This window comes from Motacilla alba, chromosome 3 (genome assembly GCF_015832195.1).
Source record: "Motacilla alba alba isolate MOTALB_02 chromosome 3, Motacilla_alba_V1.0_pri, whole genome shotgun sequence".
NCBI classification, from domain to species: domain Eukaryota; kingdom Metazoa; phylum Chordata; class Aves; order Passeriformes; family Motacillidae; genus Motacilla; species Motacilla alba.
Genome location: NC_052018.1, coordinates 76,652,785 through 76,679,189, shown reverse-complemented (window position 1 = coordinate 76,679,189; position 26,405 = coordinate 76,652,785). Strand labels below are relative to the sequence as shown.

The 26,405-nt window shown below is 35.8% G+C and overlaps 1 protein-coding gene across 1 annotated transcript in view; it reads right to left on the bottom strand.

The window, feature by feature from the left end:
- PRKN (parkin RBR E3 ubiquitin protein ligase) overlaps positions 1-26,405 on the bottom strand; it is a 682,953-nt gene that overhangs the window by 338,764 nt on the left and 317,784 nt on the right. Inside the window, exon 6 of the mRNA XM_038130606.1 lies at positions 9,023-9,138. Coding sequence (XP_037986534.1) covers positions 9,023-9,138 — 116 coding nt within the window. The remainder of the gene's footprint in view (positions 1-9,022; positions 9,139-26,405) is intronic.

Sequence of the window (26,405 nt, the reverse complement as noted above, 5' to 3'; positions counted from 1 at the left end):
ATTTTTCCCTTATCTTGCTATCCAGCAACACATTTTCTCTACTATTTTACTCACTTTTCACTACCACTGAACTCTTTCAGGAACAGGTCCAACCACAGTCACAGTTGATTTTTAGGGATCAGCTGTAGGACTCATTCCCTCGGCAAGAGAAAATTGTCAGTGTAATTGGAGAAAAATAAAAAAATAATTCAAACACTTTTGATGGACAAACGTACTTGTTTTCCTCCTGCTTACTGCATTTCAATGTACAATGATATGGAATTACTTTAACATAAACTAAAACAAACATGTCAAGTGAAAATAGAAGTCTTAGCAAAGGAGTTTGTAACAATATAAAAATGTGGTTTTATTGGTGTCATTTTTCTAGTAGTATTCTTACATTGACAAGCCAGTGCAGTATCACTACCACTTACAAAATTGTACTGGGAAAATTATTATTCCCTTAATTGTGTACGTTTTCAACCGTTTTCAAATGTCTGCACACAGCTCCTTGTTGTGTCACAGATATTGACAGAACCTAACAGATTTTGATTGACTTTGATTATGATAAATTTCTTGTCATTTTCAAACCACACTGCAAATCAGCATCTTTTTGCATCAAGTTCATAACATTTATGTATTACAATTTAACCTGACTTTTGTCTATTTTCCACTAAAGGACTGAATTTACTTTCTATGCCCCTGCCTGAAACATGTCCTGGATTTTCTCTTCGTAAGGAAACTTTAATTGTGCTTGTAACTTAGTTGATAAAGAACTTAGTGTATCACAGCACAATTTACATTAAAATTTTTACTATAATTTATCAGTATACAACAATTATTGCAATAATTTACTGTTCCAAAATTGCTATGTTTTAAAGTAAACATATAACTGAGTTTGCTAAATGAAGTTTTATACAAATACATTCATCATGAGGAAGAAGGAATTTCCCTGAAGATCTAAAAAATTTAGATCCCAACTGGTTTCTCTTACAGAACAAAATAAATAACAGACTGTTTCTAAGACTGCCTTCAGAAACTGTTTTGTCTTCAGAAGCAACCATTAACAACATCCAAAGAATTAACAAGAGGAAAGAGAGCTATCAATGACCATGAGTTGCTAAGTAAAAAGCAAAAAAGTCATTCTAATGATTAAATCCCCTTGCTTCCATCAAGACTGCAATGTACCAAGAGCTTTGCATGCTCAGTGCAGACTGTCAGTAGAAAATGTGTGAAATATTTTCCTTATACTGTTGCCAGTCAGTACACTCCTATGACAATTCATTCTACACCATGGTTTAGAGAGAACTATATCAGTAGGCATCCCTATTTATTATATGTACACAAATGAAAATATTTCTCCAATGTATTCCTCAATTCCTCCCTTGTTTTCCCAAAATTTTGTACCCATAAGCTCCTGAATGGGTTACACATCAAAAATATAGTTACAGAATTTGAGAGTAGTACCTTGCCCCAGACATCAATTGAAAACAGTGCGTAAACACTTGCCATCAAATTCCATCAAAACATTTATCTGAATTATGCATTTTTGAAATCTGATAACAATTCCTATGGAGCTATTTGACTGAGGAACTGAATAGCTCTCCAAGACATTACCAAGGACAGCAGACAGTGTTCCATATAGGATCATTAAGTGACTCTATGAAGTATCAAGTAACATTTCATAAAGTTCTCTACATATTATGACAGGTTCTTTGTCTTATGGATAGTCCTTCAAGTGTTTGATTTCAGAAATTATGTCCTGGCACATTTGCCCAATACTATTTTCAATTTTTCCTAAGTTCCTACAAATGAAATTATTCTGTTGTGTGCATCTTTACGCTTTTGCTGCTGGCCAGCTTCATTCTTCTTGGATATTTTCACTCTTGTTTCCTTATGTTGTAAAAGCCAACCACATCTTTCACAAACACTTTCTATTCCTTCCTCTTACTGAAGTGCAAGATTCTAAACCACTGCCTGCTCAGTAGAGAGAAACAGCCGAGTTCCTCCCAAAACCATTCCCTCCACGCCTCAGTTGAGACCTGAAAGGAACATCTCTGCAATCTGCTCACCTTGTTCCTTCAGACCTCAGGTCTCTGCTGAAAGGAGGAGGCTTGCTAATTAGTATTAGCAATTAGTACCTGTGATGGTGCCTTTGCAATATAGATATCTCTCCAAAGACAACTGGATTGTGACCTCCAATAGCAATTTTCATAGGTCACTACACAACTATCAGATAGTGAAAATATTCATCTATTACTAACCTTGCCTGAAGCAAAACTAACCAGAGACGAAAATGTTTTGTCTTTCATGTTAAGGAATTCATTTTAAAAAGAAGGAAAAGAAAGTCCCAGACAACTGACCCTGCAAACATCTATGGGAGAAAAGGCACACTGTGGGCTTGCAAATTTCAAAAGAGTCTCTTTGAACAAGGCTTTAAAAATATTTGCTACTCTGCTTTTCTTGGGCGTTGCAAATAAATTCTAACTTTAACATTTAAATTTACAATAGTTGAACAGAATTACATTCATTAGCTATCATTTTTCATTGATCATATGTAAGTATTCATACTCAGGTTTCTTCAGAATATTTTGGAAGTGAGGTTCATGAAATCTTGGATATATTACACTTGGATACCTGGCACATGAAAGCTACTGACTCATCCCAAATAATTTAAACCTTTAAGTCTTTGTGTCTCACAACACAAATGAAATTCATAAGTGAAGAAATCTACAAAAACAGCTCACTGTAGTAATCACCACAAATCAGAACGGCAGAGAACATACAACATAAAATATAGATCCTGTTGATAATATTCTGGAATCTGCAGGCTTCAGGTGAAATGTCAAATGCAAAATGAAATTCATGACATTTATTTTATCCCAGGTGTATTAGGAGATGCACATTATTGAAATAAATTCAAATCAGAAATGAACTTCATTTGTGACACAAAAATCCTCACTCAAGGCTGTTTCAAACACTCAGGCATACCACACACCACTATATTTATGTTCACAAATATGTGGGCAAACTGAAAAAAAATAAAAGAAAATCAGCAGGCAGTCAAAACATTCCTTTCCATTTGTCCTTTCTGTCAACTGCGCACTAACTTATATGCCAAGCAAAGAAATGACATAGAAAAAAACCTCAGTCTCATAAAGAAGGAAAGGCAGGCAGGCTTTATTCTGTCAGATGAAGAGGAATTCATGCTTTATGTCCAGCATAGGACACAAGTGAGGTTGTATAAAATCCTCCTCACTTGTCCCCCGCTGGCACAGGATTTGTGCATTGTGAGAGTGCAGTAGCTGTGCCAAGGCACTCCTCTGTTCCCAGATGTGTTGAAGCTGGAAGCTGTCTCACTGAGATGCAGCTGCAGTGCAGAACTTAACAGATTCAGAGGCAGAGCAGTAAGAACTGCACTGCTGTCCTGTCATTGCCATAGGGGGCTGCTGTATTCTAGTGACTATAACTCAAGAGAAAGATTAAGGCAACTGAATTTCATGCACAAGGCACATCTTCCAATAGCTCATGGTACAAATCTTTGAGTCTCAAATCCACAGTGTGCACCTCAGAGGAAATGAAGGTCACTTACTGGCATTATCAGACTTGGTTCACATTTCAAAAAATCACCTGAATCCTCAACAAAAGGTTTTCTCTGCATGGTTTTTCTTGCATTCAGAACTCAAATATTATAGCTGTAACAAGAGTATTCTATAAGTTACCTTACTGGGGAAAAGAAAAAAGAAAAGCTCTAAATCAATTAGTAACAGTTCTTAGTTTTATATCTAATTTCCTGCTTTAAATAAGTGATTCTTAAGAAATCTCATTAATTTAAGGAACATTAGGGAATAAAGCAGTAGACATTGTCCCTGATGGTCATAGTGCTTAGACAAAGTAGATTTAATTCTTAGCACAATCTTTTTCCACTCCTCTTTGAACTACTCAAGGTGTATAAAGACAACAGAATTTAACAGAGATTTGGAGCAGAGACCACATTATCAAGATGGGTCACAGAGAGGGAAAAAGTACTTCAAAAAAGAATAGCTAAATATAGATTTAATAACTTGCTTGGATTATAATGGCCCAAAAGGGTAAATTTAGAATCCTATGTCCCAGAAGCAATGAGAAATAGTAGTTATTAGTCTAGAATAAGGTGCTATTTACTCTTCTGAAAATATCCCATGGGTAATGTCTTTTAATGGGCATGGTCTGCGTTTTCATCTCAAAAAGCAACAGAAGGTCCCTGGTAAAACTCCAAGTAACAGCAAAATTGACCTGAATCAAACTTGCACTACAGCTTTCTCTCTAAGAAAACGTTAACAGTTCTCAAACAAATCTCAGCATATTCTGAGTCAAAAGGGACTTACAAGAATCATTAAGTCCAACTTTTATGTGAATGGCCTGTACAGGGATTAAACCCACAACACTGGCATTAGCACCACGCTCTAACCAATTGAGCTAATTGGTGGATCTCTATCAAGAGCTGAATTTTGCAAATTGTCTCTTCAGCTGTAGCATTGGATTCAAATAATCAGCTAAAGATTCTGGAATTATTTGCAATGTAAAGGTTTTGAATACCATGGCTGATCTGCTGCCTCATCTACTTGTCATAGTCACTGCTATATTTTTTTTTTTTTTTTTTAAACTTGCATTAAGACCACATATCTTTTACAAGAAGAAAGAAAGAAAAACAAGACAAATTATTTCAGGTGTCCCTAAACAATATTTAAAATGTAATTTAACACATATTTTACTTCAAAACAATGTACAACATAAATGCACAAAACAGCACAAAATGTAGGCCAATAAGGAAAATGGCACACCTATATCAACAATAACATCATAAAGATGAAAATCCAAAATAGGAAATTCGAAAAACCCTAATCCCCATAATAAACTTGGGGAGATGGCCTTCTTTTGGCATATAAAACCCACAGGTAAAAGCCACAGCAAAAAATCATTTACATCTGTATTTATTAAGAAGCAAACAATTTTATCCCTTACCAGTTTAGGAACACTATTCCATTTAAAACAAACAAACAAACAAACAAACAAAAACTAAAAACCCAAACCAGCCAAACCAAACCAAACCCAACAAAAAAACCCCACACCTCATCTGTCTCAATTCTGACTCCACAATAGAGGAAACGAGCAAGCAAGAGTGATAGGAAAATGTCACAAACTGCTGCTAGAGGGAAAACATTTCTAACTTGTATTTTGACTTTGGAAAAAAACAAGACTGAAAAGATGGCCAGCTAAGAGCTAGTGAGAAGCTTAGGAGGCCCAAAGTAACCCCACTCAAACCAGATTAACACACTGTTATTCCCAACAACATGCAGCCATACATTCTTTATTGTCTGAAGGAGAAGAGAGCTGCCCATTGAATTTCCAACAGGACTTCCTACAGTACATTGACTTTTTTTCCCCTCTCAGTACTGACCTTCTCCATTACTCTCCTGCCCATGGAATTTAATGTGATCACAGTCCAAATTGATTTGCCTGAAAAGAACTATGACAAAGACATTCCACCACAGTTACCCTTGAAGAATAACTAGCATATGCACTACTATCACCACTAGCAGAAGTTCTCACTCCCAACTCCAGTATTAGAAAGTCCAGAGAGCAGAAAAGTATATAAAAGATTCCATTGTTTAAACAAAGCCAAACATTTCTTTGTTCAAGACTATGAAGCAGGGTTTTATTAGATTAGAAAAAAAAAATCTGATAACACAACACCAAATACTGCTCCTTCTGGAGAATTCTTTCTACCTATTAAGTGATGGTATGTCCTATATATCTTTTACATTTATCTGTATCTGCCGAAAGCTAAAAATAATGGTGCCTTTAGGAATTGTACCCTACCGAGTTTGTGAAGATGACGTGAGGCATTTCTGTTCTACACATTTTTATTTTTACACTGCTTAAAACTGCTGTTATTCCTGAACCTGATTTATGGGTACCCTGGGGTACTCCTAACCCCTTTTGATGTTATTTCTACTGGAAACAGTTGACAAAAGCAGATCTTCCCTTGAGGATTGCAGAGTTTTAGTATTTGTTTCAACTTCCAGCCATTTGCTCAACCTATTAAAGCTTCTTCAAAGACATAAAATAGCAACCCATCACCTCGAATGCTACGGAAAAAAAAAATGCATAAAGGCTGCCAACTCACACTAACTCTGCTGTAGATAAGCAGAATACATTGGAAGGCATTGCACTACATGGAATACTGCCTATGGATTTAGCATAGCCCTACAACGCTGTTTGGCTTTCAACTATTTCACTCCAGTGGTCAGACTTGCATGAAAATATTTATATAACATATAAAATTAAGGCAAACTAAGTGTATCTAATGTAAACTTAAGAATAAAAACTGGCAATAGATTATCATTGCTTCCACTTTGTATTTTTTCCATATAGCAAAGTACACTACTGCTTTATATAAGATTTTTATAAGCTTTGCTAGCCTTGCTAAAACCATACAAATGCTGTTGCAAGAATCTTGGAACTTAAGCACTCTGCCTGTAGTGGACTAACTGTCAATGATAAATTGATGGAAACACCTAGAGATAGGGTGTATGTTGCTGCAATCAAAAACACTTAAGAACATTGCAAATAGTACTTGTGGTCACCTGTTCCTGTTTGGGTTCTTGTTGTTGGTTTGGGGTTTTTTCCAGAAAAAAAGGAAGAAAAATTTACTGTGGAGAACAGACACAAATTTCTTATTTTACTATAGTGAAGCTAATACAAAGTAATAGCTAATGCACCGAATACAGTTAATCCTCTTTTTCACATGAGTGCTACAGAAGGATGAAGGTAGGTTTCACAAAATACTCTAAACTGCAGAGTGCCCTAAATGCTACTTTTCAACTTCATAAGCGTATTAGCAAGTAATTTCCAGTATAATCACTTAAATATTTAACTGAAGTAAAAATATTATGACTATGTAATTTCTTGGAATTGCATATAAATATTACAAGAATATTAAGTTGGAGAAAGGAATTAGAAGTAAACAAACAAACAAACAAACTGAGTGAAGATTTTTTAAGTAGCCCAAGATTTTACAATGACCTTTTCATAACTGATAAATGTTTTCATTGTATGATCGGGCTCTTTTTGATGATCAAAACCTACATTTGACCCTTCTTAAAACTGGTAAAAGACAAAATCAGAAACGAAACCAATTTCTTCACAGCTTTAATTGGAAAATTATTTCATCTACCCAAAGATACGTGTGAAATTCTATTTTAACAACTTGCAGAATTTTCCATACAAACCATAAAATAGTAAAATAGTATCTTGGGTTGTGGTATCATCTACAAATGTCTAGTATTATACAAAAGTGCATGGGAGGCCTTTATGGCTTTAAAAAAAATCTGAATTTTGAAAGATAATGAGAATTTCATGTATGGATGCATTCTCAAAAATTTAGAGTTATCATAGAAATGTGTATCAATATTTTGACATGATGACACAGAATAAATTTCTCACACTTTGCTTCTTTTAATGTTGCCCAGAAAGGGGATTTTAGACAAGCTTTTTTCTTAGTTTTTTTTTTTTTAAGTTTTGTGGTTTTTTTTTTTTTTTTTTTTTTTTTTAGTTTGGGGTGGTTTTTTTTTTTTTTTGGATGCTTGTTGAGTTGTTTGGTTTTTTTTTTTTTGTTCAATGAGAACTTAACAAAAACACAGTAAATTCTTGGGAACAGAAAAATTTTCCTGCAGTCTAGAAATACTTAGAGTTCTTGAGAGGCCTGTGGAGCCAGGTCCCAGAGATAGGTACTGTTTATCCCAAAAAGCTCAGCTATTCAGCAAGGCTTACCCCTTTGTTGCTCTTCACTGAGCTCTTCTGAAAACTTCCTGGGCCCACACAGGAAATATAGGGACATGAATAACCCTTTTCCATTCCATCTTACTGCTAGGATAAAAAGTGTACTTTCACTGCAGATCTACAAATGTTTGTGTTTCAGCTCCACAACCAAACCAAGCTGGCTATGATGAAGCACCAGGTGACACAGCTCTGTGCAGGACATCTGTCAGGCATTTGCATCTGGCTTGGGATTGGGGATCAGCCTTTAACCCTCTTGTATTTCGCAGTACAGACATGCACTAGGGGTCTGCACTTCAGTAAGCCAAATCATTCTCTTGACCAGGGAATTTTTAGAAGGGACAGGAGAACCAGCCACTTTTGAGAACCTGAGTCTGCGCCCTTGCTGCAAAACGCTGATGTACCAATTTGACAGAGACTGCTATTTGGTCTTTGTTTAATCTGTACCTAAGAACCAGTTCTGTAAATACACCACAAAGGATGCTTCCAAAACCATCTCTTTCCAGAAGACACACAGCATATGAATCAGCTCAGAGTTCAAGTGTCATTTCCCATTTCTCCTTTCTGACCAACAACTACCATTTCACAATTCTCTTTACACTTTTGTATAAAGTATCTCCTAATCAGTAGATAAATGTGTTTTAGGTAATTCTTCACTACAATGGTAGCTGTCTTTTTCGGGCAATTGGTTTTTAATCCATGCATTTGCAAGTAATGGATATTCTTGAACGTATGTGCTCAAATACCACATGCAAAGATGGATTACGGTATTTCAAACTACAATAAACAAAAGCATGAGAACAGATGCATTTCACTTTGATTTATAGAACAAACACCAAGAAGTTAATTTCTTCAGGAGCAACCTGTCCCCCTCAAAAATCCAGCTCTTTCCCAGGTTCTTGAATACATATTAGCAGAAAATATCTACACACTTATGCCACTATCTTGAGCTCTCGAGGTTTTAGTTAGAGCTAAAGCAGTCAGATTTCCATCTGCAATATGACTAAGGTGCAAAAATATGAACTGCAATTTTACCAACTAAACAAATAACACACCTGAAAATATAACCCATTTGTCACCATGCTACCAGGGAAAAAAAAAACAACAAAAAACCCCCAGCCTTTAAAAAGGAAAATGAACAAAGAAAAAGAGGCTCTTTGAAAGTGATAAGTACTCTTTAGCACTGAGACTGTACATCTCTGACAATTTTTGTTGTACTTACCTAATATCTGTGCATGTTATACATGTGATACAGCGGCTGTTTGTTGTAACGAGGTTCAAAGCCACAGATGTTTCACTGTCAGCAGTTGGGTGTGCTCCACATTTAAAGTAAAACTCCTGAAATATTGAAGGAGAGATAAAGAGAAGATTACGTACCTGCTGCTCAGGTCCTTCCTTTATCTTTGGTTAACTGACATTTGAGAGAACAGACAAATCACCACTGTCAACAGCAAAGGAGGACAGTCATTAGGAAAGGTTTACAAGACATCCCTTGCAAAAATACCAGTCTAGGTGTGTATTTTGTTCACACCTTTCCTAGCAAAGGAGATATCAGTGTGACACATACTGTGATCTTTGGAATTTATAAAAAAAAAAACCACTTCATCTAGACTCTCTCTAATCGAAGGCAAAATACTAACCAATTTCAATATGCATTATTATTGCCACTATCTTTTCTTGTTACAGATATTACCATTTTCTGAACTCTACGACATAGAATTTTGGCTCTAAAATAGTGAAGTCTGGCCTTGCTTTTATGATGTTGGAAATCTTTAAGATACAATTTTACCATCTTAAAAGAGGAAAGCACTACCTCTCTTGTAGCCCATATTACATTTGCAAGTGTACAGTGTTTGAATCAAGTTGCTTTAGCCTCTTAGACTGCCCTCCTTAGCATAATATTTTTCACACAAATGTGTGTTTTGTTCTCTTTTCTACTGCACCCCAGGGAAGGCCATAAGAAGCACACTATTCTTGGATAAGGTTTTGTTACAAGAAGTTGTTCTAAGCGTCCAAATCACTCTAAGCACACGTAAATAAAAGCAGTCTGAAGACACATGTTTTGCAATAGAAGCCGCAGATTAAAGTTTGTAATTTCTTTGTTGCTATGAGACCTTCTTTCCAGTAACAAATTGTGGAGGTTTGTAATGAAAAAGTATAAATGAAATGTGAACTGAAATGTAAGGGTATAAAAACATTGGAAGAAATTATAAGAAGGCATAAAAGAATGACAATAGTTGACAGCATCAAGACACTAACATCTCAGTTTATTCTCAAGAAACCTGGCCTTGGTAAAAAAATACTGAGAAAACAAGGAAAAAACCCCAAACAAACTGCAGCAAGGGAAGAAAAAAAAGACACTGAATAAATCAGCAGTATTTCCTAATGACTCTTGAAGGTGGGATAGGATGAAGGAAAAAAAAAATACAGCTACTGTCAACTTTTTAGAGTGAAAAAGTCACATCCAGGCCTCAGCATAAGGACAATTCAAAAGCCATGAAATACCCATGCTAGGTGTTTGCTAGTGTCACTCCCAGCTCCTAACTAGACAATGTGGACGCAAATTGCAGCACACACTAATACATGAGTAAAAGAGAATGTGTGGATGAATGAGAATGATAAATACAAAATCCCCTTTCCCTCTCCTACAACTTTGCACAATTTCCTGCAATACTGTACTAAAAGCAGTCCAGAAAGACTCTTACTTTCTCAATGTCTATGGCCTTGCAGTATGGAGTTCTTTGTCTACAAAACAGCTGCCAGTTACTGGTTTGGATTTTTTTCTCAGTTGTGATGATCATTTAGCCATATTGTGTATTTCTATCTAAGACAAATATAGTACTATGCATTACCATGCCACTTTAAGGTGGACTCTGGTAACCGGGATATGAGAACTATAAAGATAACCTTCCTCCTTAGTTAGTCACTCCTGTGTGTCACAGAAGTTCTGATATATGCAACAGATTCACCAACATATTCATACCCCACAGTAAGTGAAGGGCACAATGTCTGATGCATGTCTTAGTAGCAGTTTCAGGGAACCATGTGGCAAGAGCACAGTTTAAAGGCAAGCTTTCAAGTAATTGTTCACAAGTCTTTCGAAATAAGTCACCAGTACACATTTCTACACAGCTAAATTACCCTTGTGTCCTGTTTCATAAGGAAGGAAGTAGTCCCAGGCAAGAAAATATGCTTTAAGTCACCCTTAGACAAGACTTCAGACTTCCCAAGTGTTTGTTCTTGTTCAAGACACAGATATACACACAACTTTTAAATATCAGCTTAACTTGAAGCATTTCAGCTTCAAATGAGTCAATGGAAGTACACATTCATCCGGAATAGATGATAACCTTAACCAATCTGTAACTTCAATTTATTTTCAACCTTTATAAATGTATCCATTGATCATTGCATTATTTGCTAATAGGTTTTGGAGCTTAAGTTTCTTTGCCCTTTAATTTGAATTTATTTTGTTTGAATTAAATGTTAAGAAGGATTTATTTCAGTGCAGAAGATACATATTTCTTTGCTTCAGTACATCTTCTGCATACAACTAAAAGAATATTGACAAATCACAATTCCAGAACAGGTAAACTATGGCAAGGAAACATACAGAAATTTTTGATAAAAGTACTTACCCGTTATAATAAAACTTATTTTGATCACAAACAAAGAGAGTAATAAAGGTATTAAGCTTTGAACCAATTGAAATAGGTAGAGATGTCTTTTTGTCCCTAATGAGCATCTGTTTGGTGATTCTAATTGTTTCTGATAATACCTCAAGATGGTTCTTGTCATGAAAGGTACTTAATGAAGAAGGTTAATAAAACTACACAATTCTTATTCCAGGGAAAGACAGATAGAAAGGGAAAAATAGCCAAGAGTCTTGTGCTACAGTCCAAAAACACTTCTGCTATATCATTAGAAAAATTACTTCTCAATATTTCTATTTATCAGCCCAAACACTGCTTTAAGAAAACCCCTCTAATTAAATTTATTATGTGCTTCTGTGTTGCTGAATTGAGAACATTATGGAACATGAAGACATTGCTAATATAACAAAAGAAAGTCTTGCCAGTTTCCAAAGCTATCCATTGAAAGACTCCCTGCTTGACTAAACTGCAATTAAAGAAAGAGTAAATCTTAATATTAAATACAAACAGAACAGAGGGCTCATTAAAAATATAGCAAAAAAATCCCACAAGATCATGTGTCAAGTATTTTTTCAGAAGTAATCCTGAAGATTAAAGAATAAAAGAGTTATTCACAACAAATATGTTGAGACTAGCAGTACACCCTTGGAAAATCAAACACTATCAACCCACACAAAGCTCAGTTCTACACAATCAATGCAATAGTCTGTCTCTGGAGATCTGAGGCCTCAAAGCTGTGCTGGGAGTTCAAAAGTACAGGGAAAGTTTGGAACCAAATATACAGTATGCTCTGAGTGCCTGACAGTTGTGCAGTAGTGTGGACTTCATTTCCAGATTTTTTTAATATTTCTTTTTCTCTGCAGTAATACAAATGCCATCTGTTTAAAAGCTTTTAAAAGTCATGAAATCAACGAAGTTTCCAGCTGCATATGAAAGTTTATGTTGCCTGGTTTTGCACATTGCATAAATACACAATCCACAAGTATTTATTTGTTCAATCTACCAGATCTTCCAGAGACTTAAAATATTTTTTTTTTATGCCAGGGCATATACCTATGAAGTTATCACTACAGATAACCCATCAGCACAGGTTCAAGTTACTTTTTAATTGCTTCCAGCAAGGAAATTACTGAAAACAAAATATAAGACGGAGGAGTGTAGCCACTTCTCACTCTTCAGCTTTGCATTTCACCAGGCATGTAGATGTAGCTATTCTTTTATTTAGTCTTTCACCCAGTATATGGAAGCCTAAGGAGGGAAAATTGCCAGATTTTTAAAATCCAAATAATTTCTTTTCCAATGTTAATCTCTGAACAGGCATAGAGATCTAGGAGCCAGCCAAAATAAGACTAACATTCTAAATTAGCCTCAAACTGTAAAATTCATACAAGCAGTAGTTACTTCTTAAGGCTGATAGCAAAATGTCTCTAAACTTATGCTATATGATACAGTATTTTCATAATGTTGACTTTATAATTAAAAAAAACCCCAAACCTTACAGAGTAACACAGAAGGAATGAGCAAAAATTCATGCAGTCTACACCGGTATCTGACTGCTTCTAAAATATTTTAAAATAGAAGAAATCACATTATTCCTCCTTTCTGCATGTGTGATTTTAGGTACAAAAAACTTTCTGATGATTGTAAATATTGCTGTTCAGTGTAAGTATGAGTAAGGATGTCAAGGAATTACTGCAAAAGCAGAGGAAAAATTTAGTGCTTTTCTTAGTTCTAAAAGTGAGCAGTTTTATGGTCACCTTCTACTGCAGTGAATACCTTTAGATCATTTTCTTGCCTAAAGGCATAGGTCCCGTGAAATTGTGAACATTCTATTTAACGCTATAAATGTCTTCCTTTTGGCAGTGTATCTGATAGATTGTTATTCAGAGGCGGGAGCAGGCATCACTCTTACATACTCTGTCATATTCTTCACTCCCATTATCGCTTTTGTGTCACACAACATCATAAAAAGCGCACGAGGGAAGAAAAGGTTCAAAGATACATGGTCAATGTTACCTCCTTCTTATGAAACTCAAGAACAAAATGCTCAAATTTTTCAAAACCCCCCAAATCTTCTTTGATATTTTACTAAAAGTATCTCTCTGTAAACTCTGTCTTTTTAAACAAACCAGGGGTTTACTTATCCCTAACTGCTGATGATAACTGAACTGTCCCCTATATGGTCAAGTAACCAACATAAGTTAGATCAAAGTCATACACAAACCATCAGGGGAAGGCAATCTCACAAAGGCCTAGAAGAAACTTTACCCTTTTGATGTATGTTCTCAAGTCCAGTTTACTCCACTGTCAGAAAAAAAAAAACACTAGTCTTAGCTAAGTACCACCAAGATAGCCTGCACCTTGGCTGGTGTACAACATATACAATAAAAATACACGTTCCTCCTCTTGCTTCTCATTCTGTGCTGTGAAAGTTGGCTCAACTAAGGAAACTCAGGCAGATTTTTATATTCCTAGTTCTTAATAAGCTACAAAAGAACATGAGAGCCTTAAAGTACTTTTCTCCTCAATCGTCCACACGTGTTTATTTAGGATTGACAGGCAAAGCCTGTCAAATGGGTACAAAATATAAATGGGTATAAAATATATCCATATTTATGGATATGTTTCATAGACATTAAAGGTGTGGTTTTCTTTTTTTTTTTTTAATTATCAGTGAACTTGAATCCCATTTCAACTACGTCATCATAATTACCCCCATGAAAGAGAAAAAACTTCAGGGCTATTTTGGCACACCCCAGTGATAATGATTCATTTTCTTTTGAAAGTGGAAATTTTAGTAGATATTCAGCGGATCTGGGGACAGATTGAAGGAGACTCATTCAGAACAGCTGTGGAATCAAATATTTTTTTCGGGATGTTCTGGGAAAGCTTGAGCTTAACTCTGTGCAGAGATATTTTCAGGTTCCCACATCCAAGAAGACCGACAGGCAGTAGTTTTCCAAGCCATAGAAATATCTCTGTGACAAACAGATCACATATGTTCACATATGCAACAGGCACTGCTTTTAATGTTACATAAGTGAAAAACATCAGAACTACACTGGCTAACTACTATGAGGAAGGTTGTAGAGCCAAAGAGCAATTCTTCAAGACTTAAGTCCTAAACGACTTTGTGATAGACTTGTGAATGCATTACACACACAAGAGTGCTCCACTTTCTTCTGTGAGCAAACAGTATTTTGACTGTCTCTGCTTACTGGAAGCTATCTTGCTCAAAAGAGTGGCATTCCCCCATGCACCTCAGCAAATACTACCAAGAAGCTCAAATCAGGTACTGAGCATGGTAAGCATCACCTAGTCCCATTTAATTGGTGACTACTGCTCTGCATGGCTTGGCTTTGCTAAGCAAACACTGAGACCTAAACAGTTGTTAAGATCAAAGGGAGAAAGTTATTACCCAAATATCAAATATTTGCAATACAGTTGGGTTTATGGTAAAAAACGACATAAATAAAACAAAAGCATTCCTGTAACTATCTGCATTTTGAACAAGCAAACTCTTCTCTCTCCTCTATGGTTGGAATTCATCTGGAACTGTTAAAATACTTGTAGATGAGAAGTTAACCTTAGGCTCTGCTCCTGTCATCAGTGCTTTTTCCTTTTAAAATATTCTCCTTTCAATAACATTTCTCTGCTACTTGAGATTCCAATCAAAATTAAACCTTTTCTCTGTGGATTTCCTGTGATTCTTAAACTTGATGCTTGATCATGATATCATTGATGTAAACATTATTCCCAAGGGCAGCTGACTTCCCTAAACTGAAAAATGCAGCTTCCCCCAGGCACAGTTAAGTGGGTCCCCTCCTAGGCAAACAAGGGATAAATACAGCTCTCACACCTAAGTGGTTAAGGACAAATAAACAGTTAACTCATTTTAAAGGGAAAAAAAATGCATAGTATTAAATCAGCATTTAAACTGAATCAGGTAGATCTTTAAGTCTGTTTCAATGTTAAAAGAAATACATTAATTGATCACTACAAGCAGTATAATAATGCATGTGATTAGTTGCTAATGTTCTATTAAGATTTAGAAGTAAAGTATTCAAGGTTATTAAGTGACAGTGGATTTGAAGTTCCTTAGCATAGATTTTAGGAATAGTTCAATGCAATTATTAAATATGTTGAACACTTTATTCATTTCTATACAAAAAAACAATACAAATCTCTAAAAAGCATAATCATTACACTCAGATAGCATTTCCTCACCATCAAAAAAAATCCCCACAAACTTTAGTAATTTTCCCTGTTAGAAAGAGAAGACCCTATGAAAAACTCAGTAACTGATCTCAGACCTAAACATTCAGAATGGGATCAGAAAAATCAGCAAGAATGAAAAGAGAAGCATGCCACCAATAACAGCATACTTGTATATACATTTCTACAGAAATTTCCCCAACCCTTCCACTTTCAAATTCACAGAATCCCTGTTGTTGAACATGCCAGAGATGGCAATTCATAGTCAAAAGTGTGGACTTGAAAAGAAATGCCTTTATGGGATGCAAGGAGAAAAACTGATATTCCAAGAAAGATCAAATGTAATATAATAAGCCTTGCTAAAAAACTGTCAGTAACTAAATGACCTCAAAGATAAGTTGAAGTATCTTCTGATGCAAAAAAAAAAGGCAATGAAGTGCTAATATATTAAATTTAAATGTCTGTAAGTACTATGTACTTATTTAATTTGGCAAGAAACAAAAGCAGCATAAAAATGTAGAATAATTATGAGCATTTCTCTACTATCTGCTTTCTGACCGAACCCCTTTGCCCTTCTCAAAATGCCTCTGGCTAAGAAGATCTGTTATTCATAATAAGAGCTCTTTAGGATGAATATCTTTTGTCAACTCTTTGCTCAGACTTGGTCTTGGTGAAAACATCAACTTTGACCTCTATGAAGGATGGAGGGAGTGAACTTTTAAAATTATAATTACATTTTTGAGATGAGTAGCATTCAGGGCCAGAAATGCTATCCTCCTGTGTTTTTTCAGACTTTCTCTTATTTTCAACTATTACACTTGCAATCTAAATGTGTCCAAGTGACTAAAAGACACGTATTTTAGAGAAAGAAGTGTCAGTATCTTTTACAATATCTCCATTTAATTCTTGGTTGACTTTAATTGAGCTCATATAAGAAAAACATTAAAAGTACACAGTTCCACTTTGCTTCAGAACTTAACATATTCACCATGCCTTTTATTCAGTTGAGTATATCAAAAACAATTTGCTGCATAATAATTATTTAAACAGAAAGCCTTTGATATGGAAAGTATTTGAGTGTAGCAGGATTATGGAACAGGAAATATACATACTACTCATGAATCTTTACAAGACCTAGCATTTCAATTCTGACCAGGTCACTTAAATCCAAAGTTTAGAAATATGAAAATGCATCTAAAACTCACCATAAATAATTTTCATGAGACATTTTTAGGGATAGAAAATAGTGACAAACTATTGTCATCCTACTCAAATCCCCCTTTTATCTGCATTCTTAAAAAGAAATCAAGCTAAAACCAAATCTCTTTATGTGTTTATTAGCCTTGCCAATGAAAAAAAAATCCATCTTTAATTTTCCAAAATTCTTTGGAAGAGCAGGGGTATTGTTCAATTTTTTTTTAACTGGACAGTTATAGTACCATTCAGTTTTATTCAGACATTTGATGTGATAGAACCAAGATGATTGATGTTTGAAAAAAAGCTTGCCCTCCTATTTTCCATGCTAAAACCCTGTCAAGTTATTGATTTGTTTTAAAATCAAAAGAGAGGAGAAAGATATATTTAAGATTAAAATAACTGGCATGATAGGTTATTAACTGTACAAGTTCATAATGACACCTGGTCTCTGAATAGAACATGAAACTATAGTTTTCTAGGATTTTTCTGCATAAGGAAACCAATAAGAAATGTAGAACCTATCATGCAATTTTCTTTTCTTAGAGACAACACAGTGGAAAAATAGAACACAAGTGCCCTGGGAATCCCTTAGCTGCTGCTGCCCACACAATACTACTTCAACCACGCAGGAAAATACTCTGTAGGAAAGTGACTTTTCACATTTTTATCAGCAACAATTCTTATTTGCTTTGCTCATCTAAAGGCAACCTCACAACACACATGCTTTATTTCTCTGCAAGTGGTGATTTGAGGTCCAACAATTGTGTCCCTAATTCTGCTGTCTTTCCTTCAAGTAGCAGTATTTCCATGACACAAATGCAGAACAACCCAGTTCTTCTATCTCCCATTTTCTCAAAGAAATGAAGGCTGTAGGGCATTATGTGTCCCTATAATTGATCTTGGCCTGGAATATTACCTTGTAGTGGAATCAAAGGTCCTATACACAGCCAATCCCAAAAAATGCCTGACTAATAGGTCACAGGTACTGCAATGCCTGAGACATGTAAAAATACAGTAAGGTAGTTTAAGTAAATAACCTTTAAATCAGAACAGTTACACTTTCATAAAAATAATATGAAAGCTTTACACATTCCTTTCTCAGAAAGAATGCAAACTCTTCCTCTTCCCTTCTCCTAACTTTTTTCATCCATACATCTATCCAATGCAATCTCTTATCAACACTAACTTCTGGGGTGAACCAAGACTGCAGGTGTCAGGATGATGAAGTTACCTAGCCCAGGCTCCAGAGCCCAACCCAAATGGTTCTGTTGAATTTGTTCACCAGCATGCATGAAACAGATTCTTTCGGAAAAATTCCTTTGAATTACTTGAGCCACAGAAAAAGTCTCAGTTTCACAGTAGCTTCCCACAACATGTTATAACCATCATAGCCTGAACACTAGTGCTGATTCCTAGGACTAAAATTTTCCCATCAGCTTCTTTTAAAGTAGAATCCAACTGTCTAAATTTGTTATCAAGTGTATCCTGTAGAGAATAAACCCTTTAAGCCTAATTTCCTCTGACAATCAGATTTGAATTTTTATGTGAACAAAAACCATGAAAAAGGCTCAAGGAGACAAGAAACTAAGAATACCACATGATAGCGGATCCTCAGGCTGTGCTTCTTATGGCACAAAAAGTTGCTTGCAATTACAGGTTTGAGTGATTTGTTTATCTTCCAACCATGTTAGCAAGCACTTAGGGTAAAGACAGTGATCAAAGCTTCAAAATAACTACAGAAAAAAAATCTAAAAAGTACAAGAAACAGGACTCCTATACTTGAGCTATAAATATTGCACAGGTGACATTTGATTGTAAGGTCTCTCAAAGAAGCTTCAGAAGCCCACAGAGTTAATAAATCATAATGCCTAATTAATCCACATAATTTCTTTAATTCACTATTACTTTTTCTTGAGTATTCTATATGACAGGAGCAGTTCCATAGTCTAGTCTGTTAATACTGATGGTTTTTCTGCAACATATACAGTTGATTCCCATCCAGCTGATCATGTCACAATTGAAAAATTTAAGATTTATCCACGCCTTGATATCAAAGGAACTGGATAGGTTCGAAGCTTCAAAAAAAGGTATTTTTAACCCAATAGGCATTTTAAAAATTACTGTTATTTTTGGGTTTAGGTTTCCAGCCTTTAACTAATATCACCTATGTCCTAGAGCCTCACATCCATCCATTAAACATATAGATGATCTACAAGTCTCTAACACAGATGAAAGACCGTACTAAGACACCTTTCATTTAGCACTATGGCTGCCTCAGGGGGAGCATCAGTATTTATGTGATGACACTGGGCAGACAGAATTAGGCTGTAATACTACAGGAGTGGGTCTTTACTTCATTTCTGTGTCTTCAGCTTTGAAAAATTGGACAGTTTGTTCTGTCATCTTCCCAAAGCCTGCCATAGATCAGGATATGAATGAGAATGAACCAGCCAAGACTGCCCAGTTACAATGGAAACAATGAGAGGAGGAGAGGGAGGAAATGACAGGAATATTATTTTCTCCCTCTGTACATGATTTATTTGCCTCCTCAGAATATTCAAAAATGTTTGGCACCTCCTGCATTTTCTTTGAATAGACAGTGGGGTATTTTTTAGCTCTATTTGCAACCCAGGTTTTTGTGGCTTTTCTTCTGAAGCATGTTCTTCATCATGACATGACATTACATTGTTAGCACAACTGCATAAGTCTTAAGTGAGTTCTACTAAATTATTTGGGTTAATATTCTCCTAATATTCTCCTTTCTACAAAAATGCTAAGGAGCAGGTCTTGTGTCCTACCAACAGAGGTAATGTTTAACCTACATAGAAAAAGACACATTAAACTATAATATTTGAGTAAAGTCTGCAAAATTTTTCCATAGGGTTTTTTTTTCAGGATTGTTCAATTGCCAGAGTTGACGGGGTTGCAATTAATTTTAGTAAATTTAGAATTTTTTCCTTTTCCCTGGTTTCCTAGTTTAAATATTTTCTTCAGCATGGACTGAGAAGACAGATGGAATATTTGTGCGGTACCACACAAACTGAGACTTTCTTAAAAAGCAACCAAAATACACTGTACAATAGCCAAAATATATGATATACAGAAAAAGAAGCAATTATGCCAAATATAATCACATGAATACATTTATGCTAATAGTTGACTCACATTGCCATCTTCCAAGAAGAGGAGAGGACTATGCATATGTTTAGCTAATTTTATTCATTTCAGCTAAGTTAAAACCCTTATATAACCCTTTACAAGGAACAACTCTTTCTTCCACTCGTGTGCTATGAGAAAAAGAGGTTTTATTGGCAAGACAAGTATTTTAGTCAGTATTTTAAATAGCAAAATTTGAACTATAATATCTGCATAAACACCTCACAAATTTGAGAAATACAAATATATGTCCAATGTTTTACATGACTCACACATTAAAAAATCCAAATGTAACAGTGTTGCTCTGGAGACGAATAAATCCCTACCTAATAAAATGGCACTATAGCCTAAACTCTTGAAAAGCTTTCCCCAGAGGTTCTTACAGGCTTCTAGAAGCTCTTGAAAGTTACAGATGCTGCTGGAAATGTAGTGGGTAGAATGCACAAACAAACAAAAAGTTCACAAAAAAATCCCACCAAAATCCACCCTTCTCTTTGGCTAATCTTGTACTGCAAAATCTCTAAAGTCTCTGCAGCAAACTAACAGTTTTCTGGCATTCAGTTTTATGCTGTCATCACCCTTTTTTCAAATATATTTTCTATTTGCAATATATACAGATGAGCTAGATGAAATATATAGGCAAGATTAGCTAGAAAACATAAGTCTCAGTGGGAAATTAATTAGCTCCTGTATAATCTTGTCGGGAAAAAAATAAATCTATGTTTGCATACTCTTACCTATAGTTTATAGCATAAGAAATCTGAAAAATGCAGTAAATAAGTCAAACAAGCATTTAACACAAAAGCCATATTTCATGTACATACCAGTACAGAAGAAGCCTACATTTCTCAGTAGATGACAGCGTCATATTTAAAAAGGTATTTTGCACTATTAAGGCCAGAAATATGTGGACATTCTTCCTTTAAGATAATTTTATGCATAGCTATATTATCTAGTGCAGATGGCTGTTTGCATAACTTTAGTATAATGCTGATGAAGTCTTGATAGACTGTTTTTACTAATGCGACTTAATTTGCTTTTTCTAACAAACCATTGTCTATTTACATTGTCTTCACCATAAAAAAAAAAAGCACAAAAATCCCCCATGTTTTTCTCCAAATTAAAAAATCCAGAAGAAAATAAGGCTACATACACACTAGCAAACAGCTCATTGTTAAGGACTATCCAAGGGCATTTTAGAGTGATTGAGCAGTCACTCAGACAGTCACAGGGTTAGCAAGGTCCCTGACACGTTTTAGACGGTGCCAACCAGCACACCACCAAGGCACAGCTAAGGAGCAGGCACACCCAGGCAGGTCTGGGGCCTCCATCCCTGTTTTAGGGACTGAGACAACTTACTAACTATAGATAAGCTATGGCCTTCAGGCTTGAGGAATTTTCCCAGCAATATTTGACCTTGTAGACCTCCGAGGAACACTAAATGGGGCATGGTTTTGCATATCTCTCTACTTCTGGAAACACATTATCTTCCTAACTGCTGCTAATTCCCAATCCAATTTTCTTTAGTCTTCTGACCAGCCAGGCAACTGATGGCAGGAGCCTTTTACCCTTCTCCATTGCAAAACAGTTTCTGCTCCACCATTCTTTTAAATAGATTTCTACTCACAGAAATAGCATGTAAATACATACTTAGTCCAAAGAATTTACTTTAATAGAAATTCATGCCCTCACTCCAAAAGAACAGTGATTTAGTTTGAAAATGTGACTAAAAATCACAGAATCTTTAAAAGAGCATAAACAGCTATTGAATGATTTCCCCAAACAACATACATTAAGTTCTGTAGTTGACATTTCAAAAATTATTTTTATTATAAGATCTGTCGTACAAACTAAAACAGTCAAAGTTTAAAGTTAAAAATTACCTCAAAAATCTATTTAAGAAAAAAAAAGAAAAGAACCAATACAGCTTTTAAATGTGTTCATTACTGAACATTTTAATTTCAATTTTAAGTAAGGAAAAGGGATAATTTGAAAGATACAAACACTTGACCAAAATCATTGTCTTGTAATGAGATACCAGAAAAATAAAAAAAGGACACATAACCTAAGACATTAAACAAAAACTATTATCTACATGCATTGTCTTAGTCACAGAATTTCAAACACACCATGTTGAGTCCCCAAGGCTGTGAATACATGGGTTTCAAGCTGACCCTGACTTAGAGGTGTGTGGCGGCAGAGCCTGACACAGAAATACTGATCTGTTTTACTCCACTTCCAAGGTAGGATGCAGAGCTTGCAGAGGTAGCTGAGCCAACAGCACAAATTTGGTCTCACAATGTTGTGTTCATGCAAACATAACAAGTCTATTATAACATTTATGACACTTCTTTTTTCAGACTCCAAAATTCTCCCATGGATGGCATAAGCAATTAATCAGCCAGCGTCCACCAAACACTGCCCTCTGCTAACCCCTGCCTTCACAGTTTCCTTACTGCTGTTCTTTCTGTACAGACGTTATCTCATTTAATAGCAGCAAGCTCACAACTTGGAAACAAACTTTCCATCATGCAGCCTACATATTCATGAATATGTAGTAGAGAGGTAGGAAGACCTTGGACAAGTACATCACATAAAATAATCCCTTTGGGGCAATTAGTAGTCAACATGAGAATTACAATTGTCTGTAAAACACACACTTCATTCTAATGTTCAGGCCTGCAAAATATAAAAAGTGTGTCCTTTAAATTTCAGAGAGAAGTTATAGCTGGATATCAGGTGTGGTTTTGCCTTGTCTTCTTTACATGTTTACAGTTTCAACTTCTTGTTTAAGCACTATCACACTATGATCCAGTCTGAGGAAATAAACCTCACCACTTAAACAGGCCCTACCATAGAAAAGATGGTCCAGTCCATAAAATGATAAGTAGGCTGCCCAGTCACTTTTTTTCCAATCCATAATAGGATCTGCCTCAGCAACACCTTGGAAAACACACACATTTATACAGAAATTGAAAACCTGTATTTAGCTCTTTCCTGTGCACACAGAGTTCTTTACTCAGCCTCAAGCAGGGTGGGTATACAACTGCATTCCTACAGACAGAGATAGCTAGCTCCTGTGCTCAATATTTTATCCAGCCTGACACACCAAATGCTTAATTAGTGCTGAACTCAGAGACTAGAACACAGGACAGTACAGCCCAGGCACAATGAATTCAAGATGACCACCTTCAAAAGAAGCCAAGCCCTAAAGAAGATCCCCTGTGCTGCTCCCCTTGGTGATCCTGGTCTATTTCAGACAAAAGGCACAGAAGTCACAACTGCTCTCAGTCACAAGCCAGTAGTGATGGTGGTAACTGATTTTGTAGTAACTTAACGGTAAAGCACCTTTTTCTCCATGGACCACATGAAACAAGCAGCAAACTTATATCAAAAGACTACCTTCAATAGAAATTAATTTCAAAGAAGCAGGCACTCCCTCCAAACTAAATTGGTCCAGATCCCTGCATGGACTGTTATCAAGAACAAGATGTGGGCTGTGGCTTTACCTTGTTGAGAGCTGGGAGACCAGCAACATTGAGTGCTATTTTTCAGTAGGTATTTCCCTTGCTCTTGAAGAAAATAAGCAGAGAGAAAAGAAATCCATGGACAATAGGATACCACAGATGTAACACACCAATGTTTTCATGAAACTGTAAGAGAATTCCAGCTATGTAGTTCTCATCCATCTATAAACCTGAACCAGGCTGCAACTGACATTCCCAACAGGCACCCTAAAACATCATGGTCCAAAACTGGGCAGGCAGCAAGTCCTAATGCTCCAAAAACCAATCTAACTTTAGATGCATGAAAAATAAGCGAAAAACAAATACAGAACAATAAATGTTGCTGCTACAGTATGCAATCTCCTAGGTAACCCACACTGTTCATTCTGATCTTCTCCCACTCACAGGAGCTTTCTCAAAACGAAATTGAGAAACAGGCCTTAAAGGTAGCCCTGCCCATGGCAGGAAGTTGGAACTAGACAATCTTTAAGATCCTTTCCAACCCAAACCATTCTATAAGTCATTCAAAGCATGTTCCAAGATACTAGCTAAAATACTCAAAATTACCTCAGTGTCTGATGTATATCACATTTTTATAATCTCTAAAATAAAAAAAAAAATTAACAGAGGAAATAGTGTTACTCTAAGTACAGCTGAAAATATTATGTTAATGCATGTGGTTCATTTTAAGAGCTTTCAACCTTGCAATTTGTACCACTTTAACTTGTGGATGCTTTTTTAGGGTGGTTGGTTAGGGTTTTTTTGGGGGGATGAGGGGAGAAGACAATAAGGATGAAATGTTTTCCATCATGGCACTTCTCTTCTTCACATACTATGCAATATATATATATTCCTATATATTTTCAAGGAGTACACGTGACTTTTACAGTCACTTAGAAAACAAAATACTTTAAAATCAAAGTTTATTTAAACTTTACAAATTTATTAGGTCAGGTTTCTTTGAGCTAAAACCAAAAAAAGGTTAAAAGATTCTCACAGAACACAAATACTCCAGCAAAACCTGTAAATGACAAGAATTAAGTTATCTCAACAAATCCTTATTGACAGGTTAGTGATCCTGCAAGCAATGCACTACTGCCTACTAGTATTTAAGAATAAGCTTCCAGGAATCAATTTGTTTGTGAGTGCCACCTCTAACACACATAAAAGTCATAGCAGCTTTAATAAGACTCTCCACAGCAAATTTGGTAACTTTTTCTAGTTTAAAAGCTCAAATTCACATGGGGCTAATATTTTTGTTTGTGAAGAATGAGATATACACAATTACAGCTCCTCTTAATGGCACTGTAACAGAAGTGTTCAGTGAAAAGTTACTTAGTAATTAGTCCATAAGCCCTAGAAATATCCATTTCTTCTGTGCAGCAGAAGACTATAAAACACACTGATGCAACTTGAAGAATTCTGTGCTGTGGTATTTTCTGGGTCCCCAGATGAAGGGAGGAAGGAATGAATCTGACTCCATGTTCTTAGAAGGCTAATTTATTATTTTATGATCTACGTAATATTAAAGAACACTAAACTAAACTATACTAAAGAATACAGAAAGGATACAGACAGAAGGCTAAAGGATACTACTGAAAAACTCCTTCCAGAGTCTCAACGCAGCTGGACCATGATTGGTCATTAAGTACAAAAAATTCACATGAAACCAATGAAGCAACTACTTGTTGGTAAAAAATGTCCAAACACATTCCAAAGCAGCAAAACACAGGAGAAGCAATTCAGATAATGATTGTTTTCCTTTTTCTCTGAGGCTTCCAGCTTCCCAGGAGAAAATCCTGGGCAAGGAGGTTTTTCCAGAAAATATGACCATGACACTGTGCCATTTCTGATGTTGCAATGGTGAGACAGCAAGATAGTGAAGCAGGTTTATGCATCAAATGGAAGAAACATACTTTTCATTAGAACATACTTTCTCTCATGTCCTGGCAGGAGCTTAACCATCTGTAGTTTCTAAGAAAAATTCATAAACGCATTTAGTTTGCCCACATACATTTAAGTGCCACAGTGGAAAAATTCAGACATTTCATTTTGGAAAGCCCCAAACTTTTACCAAAGTCCCAAAGAGCTGCCATGATGTACAGTACAACTGAACAGGAGATGTAAGTACCATGAAAAGCAGTATTTCACAAATATTTGAAAGCAAACTGGTGCAACCCTTACTGTCAAAAATTGTGGATAATATGTTCTTAAAATTTCTTGGATTTTTTAGCCATATATTTTTAATCATTCATGTGCTAAAGCAAGGGAAATACTTCTCTTCAGAGCATCCTCCCAGCAAACAGGCCAAAATACTGAGTATTTCTAATGACAGTTGTAAGACCTTCTCTGAAGGATTTTTATGTATTTATCCAATCAATTATTTACACATTCAGATTGATGTCAAATGGGGCAGGTGCTTAAAACATACAGCACTGTTAACCTCAGCAGAGTATTTTTAAAGCTGGGTATATATTCTGTATATTTAAAGCTGGATATATATTCTAAGTATCTTTCTGAGTTAGGCCATTTAGGCAGAAGATGGAATCCAGAAAACACTTGTTATTACAACATAAGCCTTCTATACTCAAAATAACATAAATTTTCCTTATACTTGACTTCTCTGAGCTAGAAATACATATAGTAAACTGAACACAACCCCTTAGGCCTTGCCCCAGGCAGCTATACTATGAGAATTCAGGCATTTCTGACAGCAGCTATTTGATAATTACCCATCACATTAGCATGAACCATGAGAGACAGAGCCCATAATGTGCTGCAGCAGTTCCAATATGAATTACCTTGCAACCCCTGGTGAGAGAAGCTCACAAGTAATGCCATTGACTGCATTATCTCACACCACCACATCCTATAAACA